General features: G+C 46.6%; 1 protein-coding gene across 1 annotated transcript in view; it reads right to left on the reverse strand.

Moving 5' to 3' along the window:
• Window positions 1–20,905, reverse strand: part of TTBK1 (tau tubulin kinase 1) — a 129,487-nt gene extending 108,582 nt beyond the window's left edge. Inside the window, exons 1-2 of the mRNA XM_032790824.2 lie at window positions 20,849–20,905; window positions 12,461–12,619 (exon numbers count right to left, since the gene is read on the reverse strand). Coding sequence (XP_032646715.1) covers window positions 12,461–12,568 — 108 coding nt within the window. The 5' untranslated portion in view covers window positions 12,569–12,619; window positions 20,849–20,905. The remainder of the gene's footprint in view (window positions 1–12,460; window positions 12,620–20,848) is intronic.
• Between the last annotated feature and the right edge of the window lie 5,701 nt (window positions 20,906–26,606).

Raw genomic sequence — 26,606 nt, forward strand, 5'->3', positions numbered from 1 at the left:
ATTAGCACCAGTGCAGGTGTAGCTGTGTCGCTCTCAGGATATAAGAGAGACAAGGTGGGTGAGGTAATTTCTTCTATTGGACCAGACAATCACAAAGCCCTCAAATGAACTCACACAGGACAATGGTAACAGACAAAAATGCCCTATCACCTATGGGTGGACACTTTTTTCAGAGCAATCACTCTATAGCTGACTTCTCAGTCCTCATCCTCAAAGGAAACCTGGACAACACTTTCAAACGACAAGCCTGGGAGTTTAAGGTTTACACTGCATTTTCATCAGAAAAACTTTTGACTGTTAGGGGTGTGAAAAAAACCACACCTCTGACTGACAAAAGCTTTACCGACAGAAAGAGCCAGTGTGGACAGTGCTTTGTCGGCAGGAGAGCGCTCTCCTGCCAATAAAGAGCGGCTACACTGCGTATCTTCCAGCTGGACTTCTGTAGCAGCACAGCTGTACCACTGTATGATACGCAGTGCAGACATGGCCTTAATTCACAACTCTGCTAGACATTAAAAATCGTGGACTGAACAGAGACACTGGCTTTACGGTTTATTATAACAATCTGTAACCCACTAATCCCCTGTTTTTGTCCTATCACTGCACAGGTGTTAACAGGCCATACTATCTTGAATGTTCCCTTACGCAAACTACTTATACTAAATCTGTTCCACCTTACATTTAGGTGCGATGCTGGGAGTACCTTTTCCAGAGTTGAAAAAGAACTCTGTGTGGCTGGAAAGAAAGCTTGTCTCTCTCACCAGCAGAGGTCCAATAAAAGATATCACCTCATCCACCTTGTCTCTGTAATTAGCACCATACAGAGAGGCTGCAAAGGCTCTTCCTCTCATGCACATCATGTCCCGAAGATTTCTTGAGCTGTCCCCAGCAATTAGCTCGCCATATTAGTAGGTTTGCTTATGTAATAAAGTTTGTCAAAGTCAGCTTATTGTGAATTATCAGTGTATGAAGACAAAGTTTTAATTACACTTAACAAAAGCAACATTCTCAAGCACACACTGTTTTTCGGATCTTCCCCTCTCCTCTGCTTAATTTCTTATGTGACTTCCTTGCCAGTCAAGGGAATCGTAAGGAGGTTTCATTGTAACCGTTTCACTCAGAATATGAGAACTGCACAAGTTTTCAGCGGATATCTTGATTCACTGCTGAAATGCAAGGAAGCAGCAGCATCAGAGGGGGGCCAGAGAAGGGCAACAAGAATGCTGTCAGGCCTGGAAAATTCTCATATGAAGAGAAACTGGAAACACTGGGACAGTTCACCATAGAAAAGAGACGAAATGTATTTAAAGAAATGACTGGCCAAGGGAAGAGAGACAGAAAGAGCTTGCTGTCTCATAGAACAGGAAAAAGGCAACGTCGATGAAAAGGAAAGTAGCAAATTTAAAACTGATGAAAGGAAATACTTTTTCACACAATGTGTAACAAGTCTGTGGAACTTATTGCCGCAGGATGCTGTTGAGACCAAGAACCTAGCAGGATTCAAAAGGAGATTGGACACTGGTATCAACATCAAGACTCCAGCATTATCACAATAAACATCACTAGAAAATTAACAGGAAGAAAAGATTTTAAAAAACCCTTATATTTCAGGGCATGAGTCAACTTCTAACTATTGAGGGTTAGCAGGAGTTTCCCTGGGGCAGGCTGTCTCATAACTGCCTGTAACGGCGTACTCTCACAGCTGGGACACCTACTTGAGACTGGGTCTGAGGATTAGCTCTCTGCCCATCTAGCGCCCCTTTCTGTCTCTCTCTCTTACTCTGGGATTCGTATGCTCCTTTCTTCATCCTGTTAAGTCCTCCTCTTCCAGGGTGTCAGAGTCCCACTGGACAGACTGGCCGTATGCCATCAGGCAGTCTTCCGCTATAGTGCCACTTTCCCAGGGGCTGGAAGGGAACCTGGGTCCACCCACCACTCCAGGTTCCAGCCCAGGGATCTTGTGACTAGCAATATGCTCAATCTCAGATCCTGTTGCTGTTTTCCCTGGGCTCCTTCCTACCTCGCTTCTCTAACTTCTGGCCCACCTCTGGGATTATGAGCCTGAGATTCGTCTGCTCTCAGTGGCTACTCCCCCCTCTCAGCTTCTAGTCCAGGGCTAAATCCCAGGGTTTATTCTCCTCTCCAGAACTTCTCCTTGTCCCTAGGCAAATCCCTTTCTCTCTGGAAAGTGACTGCAGAGCTGCCCCCGAAGCCACTTCCCGTGCTCATGTCCTGTTCTATACTCTTAGCCCAGTTTCTCCTCCAGCTGGGATGCATCTGCCATTAGGCCCTGTCTGACCTTGCTTCCCCTCCAGGTGCAGAATCTAAAGTTAACTGGCCCCTTCTGGCCCACAATAACCTGCTCAGGGCTTGTGTGAGGTTGACACCCCATCATGGAACCTATTGAATAGTTCTTCCACCTTCCTCTGAAGCAGTTGGTGCTGACCACTGACAAAGGTGAGACTCTAGCCAATGTGAACGCCTGGTCTGATCCTGTCTGGCCATTTCTACGTTCTTATGATCAGGAGACGGGCTTTCTGCCTATCCACAGACAAAGTGTGTAAAGAGTTCATGCCTTGGGTTTTACTAAATCCTCCCTTTGGTAGATTAACTTGTACACACACACACACACACACACACCCCCCGTATGAGAGTTAAATCTGGAGGATGATAAATGACAGCTACAATGAAGCACAGAAATGAAAACCAGGAGACCAGTGCAACAGAGCAGCGGTGTGTGGTGAGACATGAAGGCTTTAACTACAGAGATAAATGGCCAATGGGCTCCTGGTCCCTACTAAGCCCCAGGCAATAGAGTAACACAAATAATAACTAGTAGCTGAAAGCCTGCGCAGTCACCTGGATGTCACAGTTGGGTCAAGTAATCCCCACCTGTGCAGTCTCCCTCAAACAACCAATGAAACTGTTGCATGCAAATTATCTGTACAGTAAAGATGACAACTGGCTGAGTTACCTCGGCTATCTAGGACTCTTAGCACGGCCTTGGTACATGCGTTACTGTAGCTGTATTCAGCATGTGGGCAATTCACAAAGTCAAAATGGCTGAGATCTTCAAACTGGCCAGTAACAGACCATAAATCCCACTCGTGATTGAATCCGGTGATATTCTGAACAAAAAGAGCTCTCAACCACGCGCATAGCAATTTCCAGCACTTCACACTGACTCTACAGACATTTGCGGCTTCAGAGTGACTCTCCTGGAATCTTGTTATATAGAAAAGTATAAGGATTAAAGAAGCAATTCATGCTTCAAGTTAACCAAAGAGGTGGGTTTGGATACTGCCTGGAGGATTCAGGCGCTATCAAAGGGATCCTGGAAGGTTGAATAATTTCTAGATTTGTTCCCTAAATCTGGAGTTCGTTTTTATATGTAAAGCTCTGAGCAATGGCATCACCCGTCCTGCACGTAATCCTTCCAGCTCTTTCCCCCAAGCTCATTGCAACTCTTCTGGAAAGCTTTTCTCCCTGGTATGCCTTCACTGATCTAGCAGATGATCCTATCCACCCCACATCAGAAGCAACATCCCCCATATCTTGACAAAGACACCTAGAGGCCCTCAGCAACCATTGCCTTTGTTGTCAATGAGCTTTGTACTCCACCAGGAGCAGGGCCACTCAGAAGATTCAGGGGGCTGGGCAAAGCAAGGGAGCTTCGGTGCTTGTACTCACCCGGTGGCATTTCTGCAGCGGGGCTATCATAAGCCTTTCTCCCAAATCTGGACCTTAGCGTCCAAAATCTGGGTGCTTAGCATGAACCTCCAAGCTTAATTACCAACTTGGATCTATCTCGCTGCACCAGACAGAATTACAGTGCTGCCTCGCTCTGGTCCCCCAACTTTCCCTGAAGGACCCCAAGACCAGAAGCTCTGAGTCTTACCGGCAAGGGAAATACTCCACTTCCCTTCCCCCTCCCTCTCCACCAGACTTTCCTCTCTGGGCTAACCTGAGAGTATTGATGCAATCCTTTACATCACAATACCAGAAGCATATCTCCTCTCCACAAAGAACAAACCCAAATACAAGGAAACAGAAATGATTCTCTCTCTCTCCCCACCCCCCACCATTCCCTGGTGCTGCAGAGCTTATCCTCCGTAGATCTAACACAAAGAGAATTCCTCCCCTGTTCCTAGCTACCAGAAGAAAACTCAAACAAGTCTTAAAAAGAAACTTTATATAAAAAAAGAAAGAAAAAAGACATCAAAATTCTCTGTATCAAGATGACAATAATCACAGGATCAATTGCTTAAAAGAAAAAATGAATAAACAGTCTGTTCAAAAGAGATCCAATTGAAAGCATTCCAGCAAGTTACACACATGTAAATACAACCAAAACAACATAAAAGCCTATATTGTTTTTCTACCTGTACTTACAATTTGGAAACAGAAGATTAGAGATAGAAAGAACCTTCTCATAGCTGAGAGAGAGACAAAAGACACAGACCCAAGACAAAGAAGACCCACAAAATTCCCTCCCTTAAGCTTTTTAAAAAAATCTGGTTTCCTGATTGGTCCTCTTGTCAGGTGTTTGGTTCTCTTTGTTATCCCTTTACAGGTAAAAGAAACATTAACCCTTAGTTATCTGTTTATGACAGGGGGGCCTTCAGTCACTCCGCATTTTCTGCAGCACTGACAGGCCTCCTGCCACTGAAATGCCACTGAAGACCCGGACCACCACTGCCGGGCCAGGGCTCGTGGAACCCCTGCAGGGCCCGGGGCAAATTGCCCCACTTGCCCCACCCCCACCCCCCAGGCAACCCTGACTAGGAGTCAGGTCACATCTTGAGGCCTGTGTTTAGAGTTGGAGCCCGGAGTACCAAAGGAGAACAAGCAGGATTTGTTAATTACCTGGATGCATTAAAGGAGTCAGTTATGTACCATGGAATTAACAGTGTACTATTTGTTACAGGATAGTGATATCAAGCAACCAGCTGCTCCTATCAAAGACCTACACCCAATCCTTTCTCCGATGCATCATACTGGAGTGTCGGTGGCCTGCTGGCTGGCAGTGTGGGGACCCAACTAGGCTAGGCTACCTGTGAGGAGAGGCAAAGGCAAACCAAATCAAAAAAGGGCTGATTTAAAATCTCTAGAACTTTGTGAGAAAAAACCCCAACACTGTACCAGGAGCATAAATAACATAGAACATTACCAAACACTTACTACTTATAATAATAAAACTACAGGATACCAAAACATTCACTTTTGTGAACTTGTACATGCTCTGCAGTTAGTATCAAACGCATTGTTATTAACAAGAGAGATCACGCTACAACATACTGGGCCACTTCAGAGAAGAATCGACATTTCCTCTCCTGGCTGGAAGTCCAGTGCCACTCTTGCTGTCCTGTCCTTTGCTGCTCTTCAGCCTGAAGTGCTCCTCTGAGTCGATGTTTCTGTGGCTGTATCTCTTGTCACAGAGTTTATCCACAAGTGGGTTTCCTCATCAAGTGGGCCCTCACCTGTCCATTAGGCACCTTTGAACTGTATTCCATCAATAGATGTCCAACTAGTCATTCTCTCTGTTTAGGTCCTTTGTGGGTGGGCTGCTTGTTTGCTATTTTCAGGATCTGTTGTCCTCTAACACAGCTTTCTGATCAGCTCTCTTTTTCACCAATTTGATTTCTTCTCATTTTTTTCCTTTGATACCCTCTCTCCGGTACATCTGTAGATTTTATTTCCCTCTACTTCCCTTCTCTAATAGTCTCTGCTCACATACCCAGGTCTACTTTTTTTCTGCTTCTTCCAATCTGAAACCTTTCCGGTTTTCCTTCTTTTTCTCCTTCTCGTTTCTCAGTCCCCCACTTTTCTTCCATCATTTCCCCTCCTACCCAGGGTCCGGTTCATCCGTTAGCTCAGCATCTCGCCTCTTCTCCTTCCTCATTTGCCCCTTCGGGTGGATTCTAAGCCCATCCCAGCTCGAGCTGCCCTCCCGTTGCCCATCTCTCTCCCCAGGAGAGCATTCTGTGCTGCTGTATCACAGCTGCAGCAGGTGCTAGTGCCAGGGTGAGGGTAACCAGAATTGCACATCAGGACAGGAGCATCCATTATAATTTGCTTCACATCCTGCCTTGCGAGCAGACGTCTGGGTTCAGGTTTCCGCAGCCAGCTGTGACAGAACACAGACAGAAAATGTCTCCTTCCTGTGAAGTGCTGCGCCCCTTTCACATCCACTGGAGCTGCCATGTCTCTGCTGGGATCTATTTCAGTCCCTCTGCTGTGAACAGACATCCAGTGTATGCCACCTTATGCTGTTTGACGTGCCCTCCAGCTCCCCTCTTGTACAAGTCTGACTGAATCTTTCTGGGATCCTGCTCTGCCTCTGCTCTTGCACATGCTGCTAAAATGGTCAAACTTGTCACATTCCTTGCCATGCCGTCCTAGTGCGGAGCACTTCTTCACCTGCTCATGCTGTCTCCCCATTGTCTTTTCCCATTTTCCTTTATCCTGTCTGAGACGGGCGACCAGCACTGGATACAGTATTCAGGGTGTGGGCGCACCATGGATTTATATACTGGAATTATGATGTTTGCTATCTCTTTCCTAATAGTTCCTAACAGCCTGTTTATCTCTTTGACTGCTGTGGTGTACTGAGCTCAAGTTTTCAGAGGACTATCCACAGTGAATCTAAGATCTTCTTGGGTGGTAACAGCTCATTTAAAATCTATTATTATATATGTGTAGTTGGAATTATTTTTCCCAGCGTACCTTACACTGCTCCTATCAGCGTTGAATTTCCATATGCTGTTTTGTTGCCCAGTCACCAAGTTTTATGAGATCCCTTTGTAATTGTAACTCTTCACAGTCAGCTTTGAACTTAACTATCTTGAATAATTTTGTATCATCTCCAATTTTGCAACTTCTCTGTTCACTCCCTGTTCCAGATAAAGAATATGTTGCACAGCACAGGTCCCAATCCAGATCTTTGGGGGACCCCTCTGTTAACCTCTCTCCATTTGATTGTGAAAACTGACCATTTATCCCCACCCTTTGTTTCTAATCCTTTAACCAGTTACATGAGAGAAACTTTCCTCTTATCCTATGGTCCCCTAGTTTCCTTAGAGCCTTTGGTGATTCACCTTCCTATTATCCTCATTAGGATGTGTCTTCCAAATTTTTCAGGATGCCTTTTTGCCTCTATTACTCTGCTGTTTAGCCAGGGTAGCATTCTTTTAGGCCTCTCATTGTTTTTTTTTCCTGATCCGGGGTACACATTTAGTCTGAGCTTCTATTATGTTTTTAAATACCCCCTCATTTTGTGTAGTTCCCCTTTTGAAGTTAAATATTACTGCAGTTGGGTTTTTTCGGGAGGGGGTTGGTATTATCCCACCTACGTTACGGTCACTATTACTGAGTGGTTCAGGTATATTCACCTCTTGGACCAGATCCTGTGCTCCATTTAGGACTAAAGCAAGAATTGCCTCTCCCCTTGTAGGTTCCAGGACTAGCTGTTCCAAGAAGCAGTCATTGATGGTGTCTAGAAATTTTATCTCTGCATCATGCTCCAAGGTGACGTTTACTCAGTCTTAACTCGGTTTACAACTGACCTATATTAATGTAGCATCAAATCACTATAGGAAGGTTTGGCAGAATCTGATTTTTTGAATAGTTTTGATGGATAATATCAGTTTATTTTTAAGCATTTTTTTTTCATTTTTATCTATTCACATTTTCAAATTCGCCCAAAATTATGAGGTTTATTCTTATCAACTTAAGTTTTCACAGTTGCAGGAAATTATAGAGGAGAGGTCAGACAATTATTTAATGACAGTAGTTGTTGATATTCAAAATGTTAAAGCTTTATCACCATTAAAACACAAATTGTCAACATCACATCAAAACATACGAAGTCAATATCCTTAAATCAAACTAAGTTCTTAAGCAGCGTTTTTCTCTTTTTTGCCTATGTAAATTTCAATGATCAATGGAAATATTTTGTCAGTTTGTGGCTGGACAGTGAAATTGACATTAATCAACATTTTATCAATACAAATCTAATCCAGCCAAGCCTAGCTATAAACCAGTTGTAAACCAATTTAAATTCATCCATGCAAAGGGCTGCATCAGCTTAACTACATCAGATTAAAAACCGATTTTAGCTAAACCAGTGCAATATTTGGGTGCACTAGGCCTTGGAATTGATGAGTGCTAAGGACTTAGAGAAGCTAGTTCCCCAACACAGCCCACAGCAAGATAACTTAGAATGCATTTCTCTGAATAGCAGGAATGCCATGCTGTCCTTCACATTCTTTTTAAAACTATTCTTTCCTCCCCTCCAAATAGTAATCATAAAAAGCAGCAAGATTCTGTCACACAATGTACCTTGGTGACGTGGTCTGACCACAAGTCATGCAGATAGAAGAGCTTTACAAAAGAAATTAACCCAGTTCACTCACTTGCCAGAGGATAGGCATAGTGAAACCTTGTGGCACATACCATCTGCCTACTAGCTGCCTCAGGGGACAGTACGCATGGAGATCATCAACTACAAGTGCCCTAACCTGTAGATGGGATGTTCTGAAGCAGTATTAAACAATGTGGAGAAAAAGCAAGGACAGCTACTAATTACACTTCTTCCAGCAAACTAGAAAGGTATACGACCAGAACCTCAAAATAAAGCCATGTTTACAACACAGGCTCCAGCCCATTTAACTTATATTTCATATTATGGTAGTCCCCCGAGGTCCCAAGTGAGATCAGAGCCCCATTGTGCTAGGTCTGTACAAAGAGACAATCCCTGCCCACTAAGAGTTTACAATCTAAACGGATGAGACAGGCAAAGGGTGAGAGGGGAAACAATTCGCACAGCACAGGAGTAGGCTAGCCTCCCTCCCTGAAAGAAATTCAGTTAATTTCTTCTTCATTTAAACAGGTTTTTCTGCAACAAGGCACCTTCCACAACACAAGAAAGGTACGTGATTAATTCCATGACCCACACTTAGCCAGCTGTTGAACATTCCCAGTCAGCTCAACAAAGCTTTGAAATTAATTGCAAGCAATATTAATGCATTACATCCAGCAGGGACAAGCTGAGGCTGCTACGGGGTTTCATACAGATAAATGTGTGTGCACACATCTATCAGCTTTACTAGTGCTGGTAAAGCTTGTGTCCTGTGTGAACACAGGACTGCCAAAATAAACCTGCTTGCTACTCCAATCTCTGGGCCCTCAGCGCACAACTCAGCTTGTGTGTGGTCCAGCACTTTGAGCCCAGAGCTGGGAATCAGAAGCTCCAAAGTTCCCATCACCTCCTTCTATGGCTTTGAGGAAGGCACTTCACTTCCTTCGGCCTCAGTTTCCTGAATGGTAAACTGGAGGTAATATTTACTAACCTCAAAGGATTGTTGTGAGGATTAGTGTGAGTAAAGCATTTTAAATGCTGAGTGTTATTATTTCTACAACAGTAAGGCCACGTCTACACTACGCGATAATATCGAAGTAGCTAAAATCGGTTTAATAAAACTGATATTATAAATTCGATTTCACGCGGCCACACTAGGCACAGTAATTCGGCGTTGTGCGTCCATGGTCCGAGGGTAGCATCGATTTCTGAAGCGTTGCATTGTACGTAGCTATTCCGTAGCTATCCCATAGTTCCCACAGTCTCCCCCGCCCCTTGGAATTCTGGGTTGAATCATGTTGCGGGTGGTTCTGGGTAAAACTGTCGTCAGTCATTCCTCCTCCGGAAAACAACAGCTGACAATCCTTTCTGTTTGTGCCTTTTTTCCTGGATTGCCCTGGCAGACACCATAGCACGGCAACCATGGAGCTCGTTCAGCTTTTTTTTTTTCCGGCACCGTATGTGTACTGGATGCCGGCGGACAGAGGCGATACTCCAGCAACTACACAGCAGCATTTCATTGCTTTTGCATGATAGCAGAGATGTTTACCAGTCGTTCTGTACGTCTACTGCCGGAGTAAACTGGCAGTGAGATATGGTATCTCTTCCCCTCTGTAGTGTCCGCTGCTATCATGAGTGACCAACCTGGCTGAGATCAGCCAGAGGGCGCAAAAGCAAAATTGGAATGACTCCCGAGTCAATCCTCTCTTTATGGTTCTAAAAATAGAGTCAGCCTGCCTAGATATAATGGGCAAGGTGTACTAGAAGGACCAGTGTATCAGAGCACAGCTGCTCGTGTCAGTATTCACAGGGGTAGCCCCTGCAACAACCCACCCCGTTGCTTCCCTCCTCCCCCAACCTCCTGGGCTAACCGTGGCAGTGCCCCCCCCCCATGTGTCATGAATTATAAAAGAATGCAGGAATAAGAAACGAGACTTGTTAGTGAGATAAAATGAGGGGAGGCAGCCTCCCGGGGCTATGACAGTCCAGGCAGGACATATAGGCGGTGTGGGGGAGAGGAGCGCAGGCAATCCTTCTGCTATGACGAGTCCAGGCAGTACAGAATCTTTTCTTTACACAGGAAAGGGAGGGGGCTGACTGAAGCTCAGCACCCAGTTGCTATGAGGAAGACGGTTACCAGCTTGTTCTTGTCACTATCTACTGGGAAGAACTGGAGTCATTCCATTTTTACCCAGGTGCCCCCGCCAGCCTCACCTAAGGCAACCAGGAGCACTCACGCTGATGCGACGATGGATATCAGTCATATTGCACAGTCTACCACCGGGAGGGGAGAGGAGCAGGATACTGCTCTTCACTGCTGCATCCAGCATACGCTGTCTACCAGAGCATTCAGTACACATAGGGTGACATTGAAACAGAGTCAAACGAAATGATTTCTTCCCTTTTCTTCTTCACATGTGTTGTGGGGGGGGGAGAAACTGAGTAGCTATAAACCCTGAACGTGGCATGCTAGGACAATGTGTTTGAACCTACAGACATTGGGAGCTCAGCAAAAATGCAAAATACTTTTCAGAGACTGCTCTGTGACTGTGGATAGCTGGAGTCCCTCAGTACAATAGGCAACACCAGCAACTCCCTCCTCTCCAGCTAGAGCGTCCATTGAGTCTCTGCTTCCCGTTACGCTGGCCACGAGCAGCACTGTGTAGCCTGGAGATTTTTTTCGAAGACGCTTTGGCATTTCATGTTCTGGTGAACGAGCTTTGATAGAAACAGATTTGTCTCCCCATACAGCAATCAGATCCAGTGAGGCTCCCATACGGTCATGCTGGAGCTCTTTTTTGGATTTGGGACTGCATCGCCACCCGTGCTGATCAGAGCTCCACACTTGGGCAAACAGGAAATGTATGTCAAAAGTTCGCGGGGCTTTTGTCTGTTTACCTGCCCGCTGCATCTGAGTTCAGATTGCTGTCCCAGAGCGGTCAGTTGAGTGCAGCTGTGGGATACGCCCAGGGAGGCCAATAACGTTGATTTCCGTCCACACTAACCCTAATCTGATATGTTTATATCGATTTTAGCGCTACTCCTCTCGTCTGGGAGGAGTACAGAAATCGATATAAAGTGCTCTTTATATCGATATAAAGAGCTTTGTAGTGTGGACGGGTACAGCGTTAAATCGATTTAACGCTGTTTAAATCGATTTAAACGTGTAGTGTAGACCAGGCCTAAGAGTCAATTATTGCTGACAGAGTCAGTGCAACTTCCGCGGCTCATTCATTTATTACAGGCAGAGCTGGTAGCAATGTCCATAGTTAAGGCTGAATGACACTTTCCATTATGAGACCCTGTGTTCAGCTGCTTACAACTTTGCCAAACTTAAACTGTTCAAGGCAACATTTTCCTTGCCGAACGTCTACCTTCAGCTGCCTGATTTTGGAAAGTTTCACCTATATTGGATCTGCGGTTTCTAGGATGGGGTTAGGGTAAATACAGTGTGCTTGCCAGTGTTAAAACATGGATTGCAAACATTCGATTGAAACATTCTAGTACCTTTGGGCTCTAGGGCAAGGACTTGAAAACTGGCAATGTAGCATCTGAGGGCTGGTCTACACTAGGGGAGAGGATTGATCTAAGATGTGTAGCTGAAGTCAAAGTATCTTAGATCGAGTTACCTACCATCCTCACAGTGCGGGATCGACGTCCGCAGCTCCCCCTGTCGACTCCGCTAATGCCGTTCGCGTTGGTGGAGTTCCGGAGTCGACAGAAGCGCGTTCGGGGATCGATATATTGTGTCTAAATGAGACGCATTATATCGATCCCTGAGAAATCGATTGCTACCCGCCGACACGGCCAGCAGTGAAGACGTACCCTCAGAGTCTGAGAGCTTTGCTAATCAGGTCACCTGCAGCAGTTCATCCTACTCAGAAATCCCTGGCAGGTTTGCTCTTCTAAAACATCAGCCGTCTCAAAAAACTGGTGCAATATTTACCACCTTTTTTCATTGTCTGATTGACATGCCCTGACCCAGATTCCCCTAGTCAGTGCCTTCTGATCAGTCCTGGAACCAACAAGAAGCACTTTTACACCATCACAGAGAAGAGCCTTTTGGGCCAGTGAGGGAAATTCAGAGTCAGAGCTACTCACCACTTTCCAACGGTCCTTGACCACGTAGTTGGCCGGCAGAATGTCGACCTGTTCCCCTCCCCCACTCATGTTTGGTTCCTCCCTGATAGCTGCTACTAGGCACTGCATTTGCCAGCCAGAAAGTATTTTAGTCGCTCCCAATTTAAACGAGCCATTTATCTGGGAAGAAAAATAAAAGGGAGAAAAGGAAAGAGTTAGTGCAGGTCATTGCAGGTGGCTGATGCTGGTGAAACTACATCTCAACAGCTCTGGTTTAGAGCCAATCAAAAACAGCATTTCTGGGAAGATGGCAAACTCACCTTGGAGCGCAGCAAGCAACAGTCTGCTTTACAAACTCCTCAGCGCTCTCCATGCACAAACCTGGCAGAAGCAACCATGCTGCAAGTCCACAGCACCAACTGAAAGTTACTGGCTTCACCATGCAGGGTCCCAGTGCTCTGGGGCCTCATAGCCAGCAACTCAAAGATGGGCCAATGCCAAATCCTTGCTACAGCCCGAGTATCAGGGTGGGAACAACGAAGAAAGAGCTGTAATTGTACCAGGCAAAAAAAAAAAAGAAAGAAGAGATCTTGCTTTAACAGAGCAGCTGATTCATTTTCTGTTATTTTGGTTTCCAGCTGACCGTATACAACACTCCCATCACCAAGACTTGCCAGGTACTATGCTCTGGAAGCCAAAGGGGGCTAGGGCAGCCTCTAGAGTGCCAGGGTCACAAACACCGCTAACAGCCAGGCAGAGAAGGGAACAGTTAGAAGGGGTTTCAGCCACATATGGATTAGTCCTCATAACACACAAGCCTTGCTAAAAAACATTAAATTCAAGCACAGAGATGGATACAATATCAACTTTCCCTTCCCCCTCTTTTCTCTCCCTGTCTCTGGGGCGAGGTGCTATCACTCATCCAGGAGCTCCAGATTACCTGATTCTGTGGCCAATTTTGTTCTTGAATTTTTGGTTAGAATCCCTCCATAAAGGTGACTCTCAGCTTCGTATCAGTGCTAATCTTGCTCATTTAAAGAAACCTTAGAGGTTATCTCACCAGCCGCTACAGGCTATTTTCTGGCCTCAGAGCTATCCCAGAGCCCATATCCTTTGATTCACAGTTTTCTTGGTAGCTCTGCCCTGTTTTCCCAGGTATACAGCCCATATGCCCTTTCTCAATATAAAACAAGTTCTTCTGCAGAGATCAAGTACAGTTAACAACATACATGCTGAATAAGAAAATAAGGTTAGAGTCGGTCATTCGACCATTAGACTTCTTCAGGCTGGAATAATAATCAGAATATAGTGAGCTGTGGATCAAAAAAAAGAGGTGGCTGTTCCCTAAGTGCAGCTGGAAGACTCAGACCTGTGGCCTGACATGAACGTGTGAGTTCTGCAGATGGAGTTAGTGCCACAAAGCGGCCAGGATGTGACGATGCCACGTGAAGGATCACCAAATAAAAACGCAACTAGCATCTCAAAGAAGAGAAAGAGTCGTGCTCTAAAACAAAGAGACAATACATGCAAGGAACACAGGAAAAGATTAGGAGAAAAAGAGGGCAACTGTATGCCACTGGGAAAGGAGACTGCAACCTACTCAACCCAATGATATATGCTAGAATACAAACCAATCGTTAAGCGGAGGAGAGAGGCAAAACAAATATATTAAAAGCAAAGCAGAACATGCTCCCAAAGGGGTGTGGAGTTTCTCATCGATGCAGGGACCCGTGAAGAGCCAACGATGGAACAGCAGCTCTTCCGACATCCAGGAAAGGGCAGTGGACATCAGGCCAAGTTTCAGTTCTGTTCAATGAGAAACAGCAAGAGGCCTGCTTCATGGACTAGTGCTACTGCTCTGCACTGCTGGAGGCTCCATCCCAGGCTCCTTCTCCCTAGCCTGCATGTCGGGGGGTGCTGCAGTGTGTGAGCCTAATGCAGAGTTGGTATACCTCAACTGGACTGAATGAAGTTACTCCGGGTATAAACGTGGCCCAGTATGCACCCCAGGGGCTAAGTGAGCCTGTGGCACCCTTCCCTTATTCGCTGCACATCTCTTAGAGAGGCACAAGAGAGAGGATCCCTTCTGCAGCCCTTATAAGCTGCATGATCGGACAGCAGCACAACTTACAGGGGACAGGCACAGTACACTGCGGGCCCTGCGCTCAGGGAGTGAAAAGTGAGCTGAGGATCTGGGCCTGGGAAGGGTGGCAGCAACACAGAACAATGGGAATAGGGTAGGGGTAGGATTCACAAAGCTACTTAAGTGTCTAAACCCCAGACATAGGCACTTAAATCTGGGGTTTAGATGCCTGAATCCCAGTTTGGCTCCACTGCGATCCACAAAACTCCTGCTAAAACCTGTGGGTGCCTAAAGTCACTTGAGGCCTAAGCTCAGGCTAAAAGTTCCCTCTGCCTCGGGGCATGTGCACTGCTGGGTCACTCTAGACTGCCAGATACCTGTCTCTCACCTAAGCCCCAGAGCGATTCATGAACGGGGGAAAGGTAGGCATTTGGCCACTGAAGTTGCATGTGGGGCCTAATCCAGTAGGCATGCTCAGAGGCTGCCTACCAGATCAGTTCTCATTCAAAATCCAGCTGGAAGAGGTGGATAAATATTTAAATTGTCACTGGGCCGAGAGACAGAGAGTAGTGAGCTTTAGCCCATGAAAGCTTATGCCCAAATAAATTTGTTAGTCTCTAAGATGCCACAAGGACTCCGCGTAGTTTTTGCTGATACAGACTAACACGGCTACCCCTCTGAAATCTGTAGTCTCAGACTCACAGAGTTTAAGGCCAGAAGCAACCATCATAATCATCCAGTCTGACCCCCTGTACATTGCAGGCCACAGATCTTCACCCACCCACTGCTGTCATAGGGCCATAACCTGAGTTTCTGAAGTCCTCAAATCTTGATTTAAAAACGTCAAGTTACAGAGAATCCACCATTTACTCTAGTTCAAACCAACAAGTGACTCATGTCCCACACTGCAAAGGAAGGTGAAACCCCTCAGGGTCTTTACCAATCTGCCCTGGGGGAGGATTCCTTCCTGCTCCCACATATGGTGATCAGTGAGACCCTGAGCATGTGGGCAAAACCCACCAGCCAGACACCCAGAAAAGAATTCTCAGTAATAACTCAGAGCTCTCGCCATCTAGTTCTGCATCTCTGTCAGTTGGAGATATTTGCTAATAGCAGTCACAAATGGGCCATATACCGTTGTAGGCTGCCTCACCATTCCATCACTTCCATAAACTTATCAGCCCAGTCTTGATACAAGTTAGGATTTTTGACCCCGTTACTCTCCTGGGAGGCTGTTCCACAACTTGATTCCTCTGGATAGTTGGAAACTTTCGCCTAATTTCAAGCCTAAACTTGTTGATGGCCAGTTTACAGCTCTTTGGTTTTGTGCCAACTTTGGACCTTAACTTAAATAACTCCTCTCCCTCCCTCCTGTTTATCCCCCTGATGTATTTCTAGAGAGCGATCAGATCTCCCCTCAGCCTGCGTTTGGTTAGGCTAAACAAGCCAAGCCCCCTTAAGTCTCCTCTCATAGGTTAGTTTTTCATTCCTCTGATCATCCTTGTAGCTCTTTGCACTGTTCCAGTCTGAATTCATCTTTCTTAAACCTGGGGGACCAGAACTGCACCCAGTATTCCAGGTGAGGTCTCACCAGTGCCTTGTATAATGGCAATAACACTTCCCTGTCTCTACTGGAAATACCTCGCCTAGGATCCATCCTAGGATTACATTAGTCTTCTTCAGCCGCATCACGTTAGCGGCTCATAGTCATCCTGTGATGGCCCAATACATCGAGGTCTTTCTCCTCCTGTCGTTTCCCACTGATACATCCCCAGCTGATAGCAATAGTCTTGTTGTTAGCCCCAAATGCTTGACCTTGCATTTTGCACTACTAAATTACATCTCATTTCTATTTACTCCAGTTTCCAAGATCGTACAAATCTTCTTGTATGATATTCTGATCCTCTACATTCAACAAGTTCTTCTATGAAGTCATTGCTATTTACCAATACTAAATCTAAAATGGCATTGCCTCTTGTTGGTTTGGTGACTATTTGGTGAAGAAATCTGTTTGCCATCACATCCAGGAATGCCTGGGCCCTGCCTTTATTAGAAGCATTTGTCCTCCAATCAACATCTGGGAAATTAAAGTCTCCCATAATCACACAATTCCCAGTAGCATTTATCTCATTAAAATATTAAAGAGGTCTCTATCCATACCCTAATCGGATCCGGGGGCCGGGGGGAAGGGATGGTGCAGACTCCAGCACTATCCCAGTGGAGCCTCTGTTACCTTTCTCCTCAAAAGTGATTTTGGCCCCAAAAGACTACATTTGATCCATTCCATCCCTTCTAATTTCTTTACAGTCTAGCTCGTCATTAATATACAATGCTACTCCACCACCTTTACTTCTGTCTTTCCTGTACTCCTGTCAGGATTCTTATTCCACCATGTTTCCATTATCCCTATAACGTTTGGCTTTACTTCCTGCACCAGTGGTTCCAGTTCCTCCATTTTGTTACCCAGGCTCTTCGCCCAGACTCCTCGCCCAATGATGTGCAGTCATTCCATTGCCAGCATCACCTACCCAACTGTTAGTGTCATTAGCACTATCCTTCCTCTGGTTGTCCATTCTCCTACCCGTGTTCCTTTCTCCACTGCTGTATCCTCTTTTACTTGATTTTCCTCCCACTCAGCATTCGAATCAGGTGTGGAGACTATCTGAGTACCTCCCAAACGCGGCCTCTGATTTCCTGGTTTAAAGCTCTTTTAATCAGTTGTGCCAGCCTCCATCGCAGAAATCTATTTCCCACCCTGCTCAGGTGGAGTCCATCCCATGGGAACACTCCTCAGTCCATGAATGCCTCCAATGGTCAAACATCCCTAAGCCTTCCTTATAGCACCACTGCCTCAGCCATCTGCTGATCTTCACAATCTCATCTCACCTTTGCCCTCCTCCTCTAATCTAGGGACAGGGAGAATCCCATTGAAGATCACCTGAGCCTCCCTTTCTTCAAGCATCTTCCCAGCCTGCCATAGTCTCCTTTGATATGTTTCAGTGAGAATCCAGCTGTATCATTTGTTCCCACAAGAAGGACAAACAGTAGATTCTTTCCCACTCCCATTAGGATCCTGTTCAGTCTCAGTCCCATCCGCTCCTGGCAGACAACACACCTTTCTGATCAGATCAGCTCTAGTGACAGGCCTGTCTGTTCTTCTTAGTAGCGTGTCCTCAATCAAGCCAACCTACCTCTGCCTGGTGTTGATACTATTCTCCGGCCTTCCTCCCTCTGTACCTTCTGGCTACAAGTTCTCTTGTCTTTTATTCTCCCTTGCAATCTGAGAGTCATCCCAGACTCCAAACTCTGGCTACGTCCACTGACTCTTCCTCTCTTCTTGTAGGACTAGCTATGCTTTTCTTTTTTGTTCTCCCATCTTCTGTTACTGCCTGCCTCTTCCTTTCATTTTCCAACTCAGTGAACCTGTTCCTCAGCTGTATTTCCCCATCACCAGCCAGACTTTTCCTCTGCCTGGTTCTCAAAGTCACCCGCTTCCATGGGCCACTTTCTTCATCCAGAAGTTGACCCTCGCAATACTCTTGTCCAACTTGCATCTGCAAGTCTTGAGGTTTCCCTTCAGCCTCCTCTCTCCTTCCCTCCATCATCCACTCATCTCACAAGAAACAGTTTAGGCGCCTAAGGAGGCAGGTTCCCATTAGTGGATCACTAAGGAGAGATAGGCACCTAAAGCCAGGTTGCCAGGAGGTGCCAATCTCCAAGTGAGGGGCAGTGCTTAGAACCCCCCTCTCCTACACATCTCCCATCAACTAGTGTAGACAACTCCCCACCTACCACGCTGGCGTTTGTGGATTGCAGTCTACAGCGCTTCTCTCTCTACATCTTCATTGTATAGAGTCTTGTTGCTTAACTCAGGTTCTGTGGATCGCAGTGTTGTTCCTGGGATCTTCCAGGCACCTAAAAGTCAGGTGCTGCAATGCTGAACAATGATGCACCTAAGTACCACTGTGTATTCCTTCCTCCCCCCGAGCTGTTTACAAGGACAGTAGATCATATCCATTTTCTCTTGTATGCATCTTGTTTGTTACTTTTTCAATGTTTTGCTTGGACCAGGTGGGATTTTTAAATGGCAGGAGGGTGACCAGACAGCAAATGTGAAAAATCAGGACAGGGGGTGGGGGGCAATAGGAGCCTATGTAAGAGAAAGACCCCAAAATCGGAACTGTCCCTATAAAATCAGGACATCTGGTCACCCTAAATGGCAGGCTTTAAAGCAGAAATTAGTTGTGACAAACTAACCAAAAGAAGCGAATCTGGAGAAGAAAGGTAGGATAAAACTGATGTGGCCTTTAAAAGCTGGGCTGGACAAACCCCCTAAGTGAAGTATACTGCCTGGGCAGTTTCACTCACAGTTCTCAGTACCGTAGTGTTGAGTTGCAAATGGTGCAAGGCACATTTGTCTGTTTCCTTACTGTAACTAAAAATTAAAAATACTGGAAAGTTTTATAAGTCATATGCTTTGAAACAGAACAAAAGCTCAAGGGCGGGGGGGGGGGGGTCTGAGTCCTGCTTCCCACCCGTAAAATGAGGCTAATGATAACTGCCTACCTCATAGGGTATTACAGTGAATCGCTAATGTCAATGAATTAGTTAATCTTTCTGTATCGATGGGAAAACGTTAGGCAAGAATCACCAGTCTACTCTGACTGCCTCATATTACTGCATGGGGATCCGGAGCTACTGTAAACCCTGTTTAGCCACCAGCAGAGCCAATTAATAGCTGCTTTGTATCACTGGAGCAGTGCACAGCAACTCTGGCCCATAAAACACTTATTACTGCAGGAGCAGCATCAGAGCCATGGAATTAAGGCTCTTTGGAGCTGTGTGTCTGAAGTGTCACACACACCTATGCCATTACATAGTCACAACAAACGTCTCCATAGCTGCTCTGGGGAGATGGCGGACACAAGTGAAATTTACCCCTGGGCAGAGGATCCGTGCCTGGCCTATGCATCTCTTTAAAACATGGCTGAAATAAGAAATGAACAATACATAGGCCTTGTGCTGGGCCTCTACCCAGGGTGAATTTCACCTTCAGAGAAATGCAGAATTTGAACAGTGACTGAGGCATGAACTCGCTCAAGCATTTGGGGGCATTCAGAGAGTATATGACACTACATAAAATCACAATATTGTGTTGCATGTTGTCCATAAAAAAAGACAGAATTTCCTGCCTCCCTGTTCCAAGCAGGAAGGTTTCTGGAAAGAACCATCTTGACGGGAAGTTACTGGTTTACTCCCATAAAGTGATGCCAAGGCGGGGAGAGATGCTGCATTCAAATCCGGTGCTAGGATATTGTGTGAACATTTTCCTAGTGACCAGAATGGAGAGTAGGATGGTGAGAAGGAAACGAGAGCGAGAAAGGGTAAACCCTGTTCCTTGAGCAACTCCAGCCTGAAGAAGGGTAGAATCCACCCAGCTCCAACCTCGCCATGCCTTCTCCAGCATGTATTTCAGAACCTCATCATTCAGAAACTTTCCTTTATTTTACTTACGCCCAATCAAGTGACGGTGCTTCTCCTGCTGCCCTTGGCATTACAGGCTCAATAAGATCTGAAGTACAGTTCTGTCTAGCCACTCCTCTTACATTGCATCCATTCTGCACTAGGTAATAGCACTCAAGTGCTAATGCTGTGGTCCTATTGTTCAGTTAGACTTTCAAGAAAACTAAGATAATTACTATAAATCAGCAGCAGCTGATGACTCTGTGTATGGATTTGGAAATCCAGACACAGAGAGCCATTTTCAGATTGTTTTTCCCCCTAAAACTACTTAAATAAATGTTATGGGATCTCAATGATGTCAAAATAAAAACTTTAAATACACAATTTTCCTGGTTGAAATCTCTGTGTTGTACAACAGACCCGCTCTCCTATATTACGTATCATTCAGTTCAGGTTCGCTGCAGGAGCATTTGCTCAGACAGCCCAAAAGTAAAGAGTAACAACAGTCTGAAATCTCATCCAATGCACTTTTGTCTTCATACAGCAGAACGAAGCTATGAATGAAGTCTGTCTCTCACCATTTTACCAAAGGTCGTGGAAACACTTAAGCGTGTTAAGCTCACTGCTGAAGAATTGCAATATCCCTTTTTATTTCAGGGTACATCCTCACCCCTGGAAGCCTATAAATTAGAAAAGTTAGAACAAGCAATGTTTATTTGGGCTGTTGGACCCCAGGATCCTTTCCACTTTACCAAAGTTTCCCCAAGAAAGGAAGGATCCACCTTAATATTAGGTCCTAGTAGCGTTTTAAAAATCCCACAAGAACTACAACTTTTACAACAGGCAAGACAAAAAGCACAAACCTGGTTGTGTATCTACAGAAGTGAGATGAGCAAGATGAGTGGATTTCTGGAATGCAGTCTCCCCCTTAACACTTGACAGAGAGGAAGAGAATAGAGTTGTAAAAAGAATTAAAGCATGACTCAAAGCCTTTTCTCTACATAAATCCACCTAAAATGCACTGTGAAGCCAACTACACTGGGCCAGGGCTACACAGAAACTGAAAGGACAAAGGCAAAATAGGAAAAAACAACAGAAAGGTTTGTGGGCAGTCAGAAATCAAGAACCCATAGGTGACCAATCACCATATATTGGGCTCCACGAACATCAACGGGAACTGACAATGCTCAGTATCTCTCAGGATTAAGCCCCTCATGCACTTCCAAAGAGAGGTTTCTACTTTTAACATTCAACAATATCAGTTTTTAAAGCATTAAAACCATCCTAAAGTCTCTGCATAAAAATAAATCCCACAGCTGCCCAAGAGCCCAAGAATATCACAGGAAAAATGTGAAGAGCATGTAATGAGCATGGTCTGTGCGGGAAACGACGTGGTGATCAATAAGGTACAGTGCACTGACCTCATGTGTTTCAATCATATAGCATCCCTTCTGCACAAGTGGACACAGCAATTACAAAATAACCAGTCATGTGCTATTAAGGCCTCTCTGACAGCAGGAGCCTGAAAGGTGACGAATGACTGCTTTTAGCCACAAATATTTCTTTATTACTTTATTTCTGCTGCGGTGGATGCTGTTTAGCAGCAGGCCCAGCTGCTAGCTGTGCCTTGGACGCCCTGGCGCTGAAATGTACTCATCACATTGGTCTGTGGGGAGGTCATTTTCCATGCTTTAGAACAGTGGTCCCCAAACTGTGGGGTAAACCTCCCCAGGGGGACATGGAGAGGGGCACAGCGGGGCTTGGACCAGCCGTTACAGGGGGGACAGGGAGGGAGTGCCACCCAGCCCAGCTCTGCCCCAGCCCCACCCCAACCACAGCCCCACTCCCACCCTTGGCTTCCGGGGGAGTGCAGACCAGATGCAGGGGCAGGGGCCCCCTAGGGACCACTGGCTTGGAAACTCTGCACCAATGATACACAGCATTCCAACACTTTCTGGAACTTTAAAGGTCAGGCTGACAGATCTGGGGGAATATCTGGAAGGTCTGAACTTAGAGAGTCATTAAGAATTCATAACAGTGTGACCATAACAAAAGCAACCCTTGCGACCTGGAGATGCAGGGCCCTCTCCTCTGCAAAGATTGGCTCAGCGCAAGAACATAGCTGGAGGCAAAGGTGGCTTTACACCCAATTCAGGAGTCAGCTGGACCCAGCTTGGCCCCCAGCACAACTGAGAAAAGACTTAGGCTGGTTGCCCTAAGCTCCAGATGGTGACTAAGAGGCTATTCTGGGGATAGCCAGAGTGCCACGATCCTGTGGGCATGCCTCCTTCCCCAGCCACATCTCCTACAGCAGGAGTCAGGAAGGAGACAGAGCCACTACCACAGCTCCAACTCCCCAAGGGATTCCCCCTTTGGGAAAGGAATCCCCACAAGGCTGGTCAAGACAGCTTTACAGCCCCTTTGCGCTGGCAGAACACCATAAAGGGGCCATAGACAGACCAGGGTATGGCCCACTGATCCAAACAGAGCATGTGCCAACCTGTGGGGAAGTTGGTTTGCATCTCTGCAGGGTTTGCTCTGCAAGCCATCATTCACAAATAAGCAAAATCCCTACGGTGATTTGGACAGAGTCATCCTCTACAGCTAAACACCCCAACTTCATACAGCCAGAGACCGTATTAACAACATTGGGCACGCAGAGACTGAGTGATCACGCCACAGAATTACTGATAACAAACTAAACCAGAACTAAGGAGGAGGAGGAATCAATAAGGATGGACAGCAAGCTAAACAAGAGAAAGAAAGAACAAGAGGAAAAGTTATCCTGGGAAAAATAACACCAAAAGATTCTGTGTTAGTCCTTTTTCTTTAAAAGAAACATTCTTGGGCCTGTCTTGTGACTGACATGACCATGTGGGAGATCCAACTCAGGTCTCAAAGCTAATGTCCCTGAGAAGGTCCCTGCCCAAAAGGCAGCAGCGGTAGCATATGCAGCTTACCAAAGGCAGGAGGGCCAAATATCACCCTCCCCGCCGGACAGAGACCAGCATCTATAGGCATGGTGGCACGCCGCGGGGGGGGTCTGCCGCTCGCTGGTCCCGTGGCTCCGGTGGACCTGCCACAGGCGTCTCTGCGGAGGGTCCGCTGGTCCCGCAGCTCCGGTGGGTTCACCGGAGCTGCCTGCCGCCCTCCCGGCAACCGGCAGAGCGCCCCCCACGGCATGCCGCCCCAAGCACGGGCTTGGCGCGCTATGGCCTGGAGCTGGCCCTGCCTATAGGCTGTAGAAAAGTTGGGTCCAGTCTCTCTACCAGGAAGGTTCCTTCAGTGAATCAAGCGACAGATTCTATAGGCCAGTTGTACACTAAGAACGCTACAAAACAATACCCATGGGAACTCCCAACTGCTCCACTGGACCACACTTAGCACCAGTGGGAAATGTTTGTAACATTCCCGTGTAGACAAAACTTGGTTTTGTAAAGCAGTTACATTTTATGTAGGCCAGGAAAATAACGTTAGCGCCTCTGTAGCATGCTTTAAGAATGTGCACTCGAGAGATACTAATATAGTTTCCCTGGCCAGAGCAGAGAGAAGCCAGGAGCAAGTCACCAGATTGCAAAAAGCCCATCTTGAGAAAGAACCTCTCTTTTGTTACACTTTACAGAGCCACCTACATCAGCATGTAAACCAACGCTGTACAACTTCCAGGGTCAGATTTTCATGCAACCACAGATTTCAAGGCTAGAAGGGACCATGATGATAACCTGTCTGATGTCCTGCATGGCACAGGCCAGAGAGTTTCACCCAGCAATTCCTGCATTGAGCCCAGTAACGTGTCCTTGTGCTAGACTAGATCTTTCAGAAATACATCCAATCTTGACTTCAAAATTGCCAGGGATGGAGAATCCACCATGAACCTTTACTAAATTGTTCCAGTGGCTAATCGCCCTCGCTGTTAAAAATGTACATTTCATTCTCATTTGAATTTGTTAAGCTCTAGCTTGCAGTTGTTGTATCACATTCTGCGTTAGGAACTGGGATGTAGGTGTTCTGGCATAGTGGCCAAAGCAAGCCTCAGGTCTAGTGAGCACAGCTGGCATCCTTGTCAGGGAACAGAAGCAGGGATCAGAGCCAGAGTCAACAGCCAAGTACCAGAGCCAGGACCAGGAACCAAAGTTAGGATCGGAGCCAGGGTCGGGGTCAGATACTAAGTGTCAGGGCCAAGGATTGAGCCAGCATCAGAAGTCAGAGTCCGGGGTCAGAGCGACGATTGGTAGCTGATGGTCAGGAGCAAGGTGAAAGGGCAGGAACCAAACAGCAGCAAGAATCAGACACAGGGCAGGAGCTAGGAATGAAGAACAGGTCAGGAATCAGGACAGGGTTGGATCTGAATTGCAGGCGCTAGGCCAACGTGGAAGCAATAGGAAGTCTGCACAATTGCTCAGACAACCACTCAGCTCACTGCCTGGCTTAAGTAGCAAGTGTGAGCCAATCAGGTCCCCACAGGTCTTGGGTGCTTTGACAGATCTTCCTGTGGGGTCTGACCATTCAGGTTTAATGAGAGACTACTTCACCCATCTCCCTTGGTAGTGACAAAGGAGAGTCAGCAAACCAGGGCCCCCACAGTCCCGGGTTCTAGCCCTGCCCCCTAGGGTTCTAGCCCTGCCCCAGTATGCCTCTGTATGCTAGATTAAATAGCCCTGTGCTATCAGAATTCTCCTTCCCGTGTAGGTACTTGCAGACTTGATCAAATCACCTTTTCATCTTCTTGTGGATAAACTAAAAAGACAGAGCTCGGCATTATGCAGTAAGGGAGGCTCGCCAATTCCTGGAACACTGCTCTTCTCTGGACTCACTCTTATTTTTCAACATCCTTTTCAGAGTGTGGACACCTGAACTGAACCCAATATCCAGCAATGGTCCCACCAGTGCTACACATGGAGGAAATACCATTTCCTTACTCCTACTCAATATTCCCATTTACACATCCAAAGATCACAGTGGGAGCCCATCTTCTACTAGTTAGCTACATATGACAGTGCTCAGTCATGTTGCTGACACACCACTGGAAAGTGCTCCAATACTGCGGTCATGAGGGAGGCTTAAGAGCCTGTAGAGAATAGAATAGAATAGACTAGAATGACCTCTAAAACAGCTATTTTCCAGGATACAGTCCTCCTCCTGCACATGTGACCTGCATTGTTTGTTCCTTGCATTAGGCTGTATTAAAACTCATGTTTGTTCACTCCCAGCTTTCCAAGCACTCTGCATAAGTGACCTGGCCCCGTCTCGAGCTTTACCAGGCTTAGTGTCATTTGCAAACTTCCAGCAGTGATTTTTTTATTTTCTTCCAGGTCATTGATCAAGATATTGAATACTGGACCAGCGTAACAGGGCCCCAAGAGGCTCCAGGCGGCCAGGAGCAGCTCTATGGTCCCTTGCTTCAGTTCCCCTTTCCTCCCTGGGCTTCCCAATAATTAAGCAACACAGACTAATAGTAATTAAAACACTCCCCTTCTGGGGTCCAGTTTATTTAGTCCTTACACACGCTGACCCTCCAGATCCCAACCCCAGTTGATTGTCTCTCTCCCCTTGAGTCAGGAATCCCCAGCCCTCCTTCCTCGAGCTGGGTTTGATTCAGTCTCTCTGTCTCGCCCCTTGGGTATGTCCATCCTGGTGCTGGAAGATGTACATTCCAGCTTGAAGAGATGTATCCGTGCTAGCTCTGGTAGAGATAGTGCACTAAAAACTGAGCATAGCCGCGGCGATGTGAGTGGTGACAGGAACTAGCATGCACAAGTCCAAGACACTAAGTACATACTCAGTGCAGCTAGCTCCTCCCACTGCTCCCACCAGGTTGGCTACACTGCTATTTTTAGCGTGCTAGCTCCATCAAAGCCAGCGCAGGTACATCTCCTTGAGCAGGAATTTACACTTTCCACTCCCATGTAGACAAACCCCTTGAGTCAGGGGCCCCCAGCCATCTTCCTGGAGCCGGATTCAGTTTCTTTATGCCCTGCAGCAGCCAGTTTTTCTTCCTGTAGAGCTGACCTGTAGCTGCTCCCTCAAGCCTGCTGCAGCTTCCCTCATTTCCGTCCTTCCTGGCAGTCCCTGCCCTACCTAACTGAAGTCTTTACTGGATCCCACATGAGCTCCTTTTAAGTCCAACTCCCACACCCAGTGTAGATGTTGTGGGTAGGGGCCATGTATCAGAGTCCTCAGTGGGTCAGGTGGCCTACTGCTAGTGTCCTTGATGCCAGCTCCCTGTGGGTAGGGTTTGAAGACCAGTTTCTCTCTTAATCAGAGATGCGGTGAGGCAGGCCAATGTCCCTCTTGTAGTAGGGCAGCTGGTAGGAGAGCTCAGGCCCACCGACTCCACCGGGCTCCAATCCAGGGCCCTAGGAGGGACAACAGTGTCTGGCCCCTGAAAGTGCGTTGCGAGTTACTCTGCCCAGGTCACCTCCTATCATCTGCCTTTCTCCACCAGTCTCCAGTCTGATCTAAGACAAAAAGAAAAGGCAACCAAACCAGCAATGCCAACCATGCTCAGCTCGCAGCCTTCTCCCCTCGAGGAGGCTTCTCCACTTCTCTTGTCAGGAGCCTTCAGAGTAGGTCTGACCTCCTCCCCAGCCTTCCCCCTTCTGAGTTGGGTTGCTCCCTTTT

The sequence above is a fragment of the Chelonoidis abingdonii genome, chromosome 3 (genome assembly GCF_003597395.2).
Source record: "Chelonoidis abingdonii isolate Lonesome George chromosome 3, CheloAbing_2.0, whole genome shotgun sequence".
Classification (NCBI taxonomy): domain Eukaryota; kingdom Metazoa; phylum Chordata; order Testudines; family Testudinidae; genus Chelonoidis; species Chelonoidis abingdonii.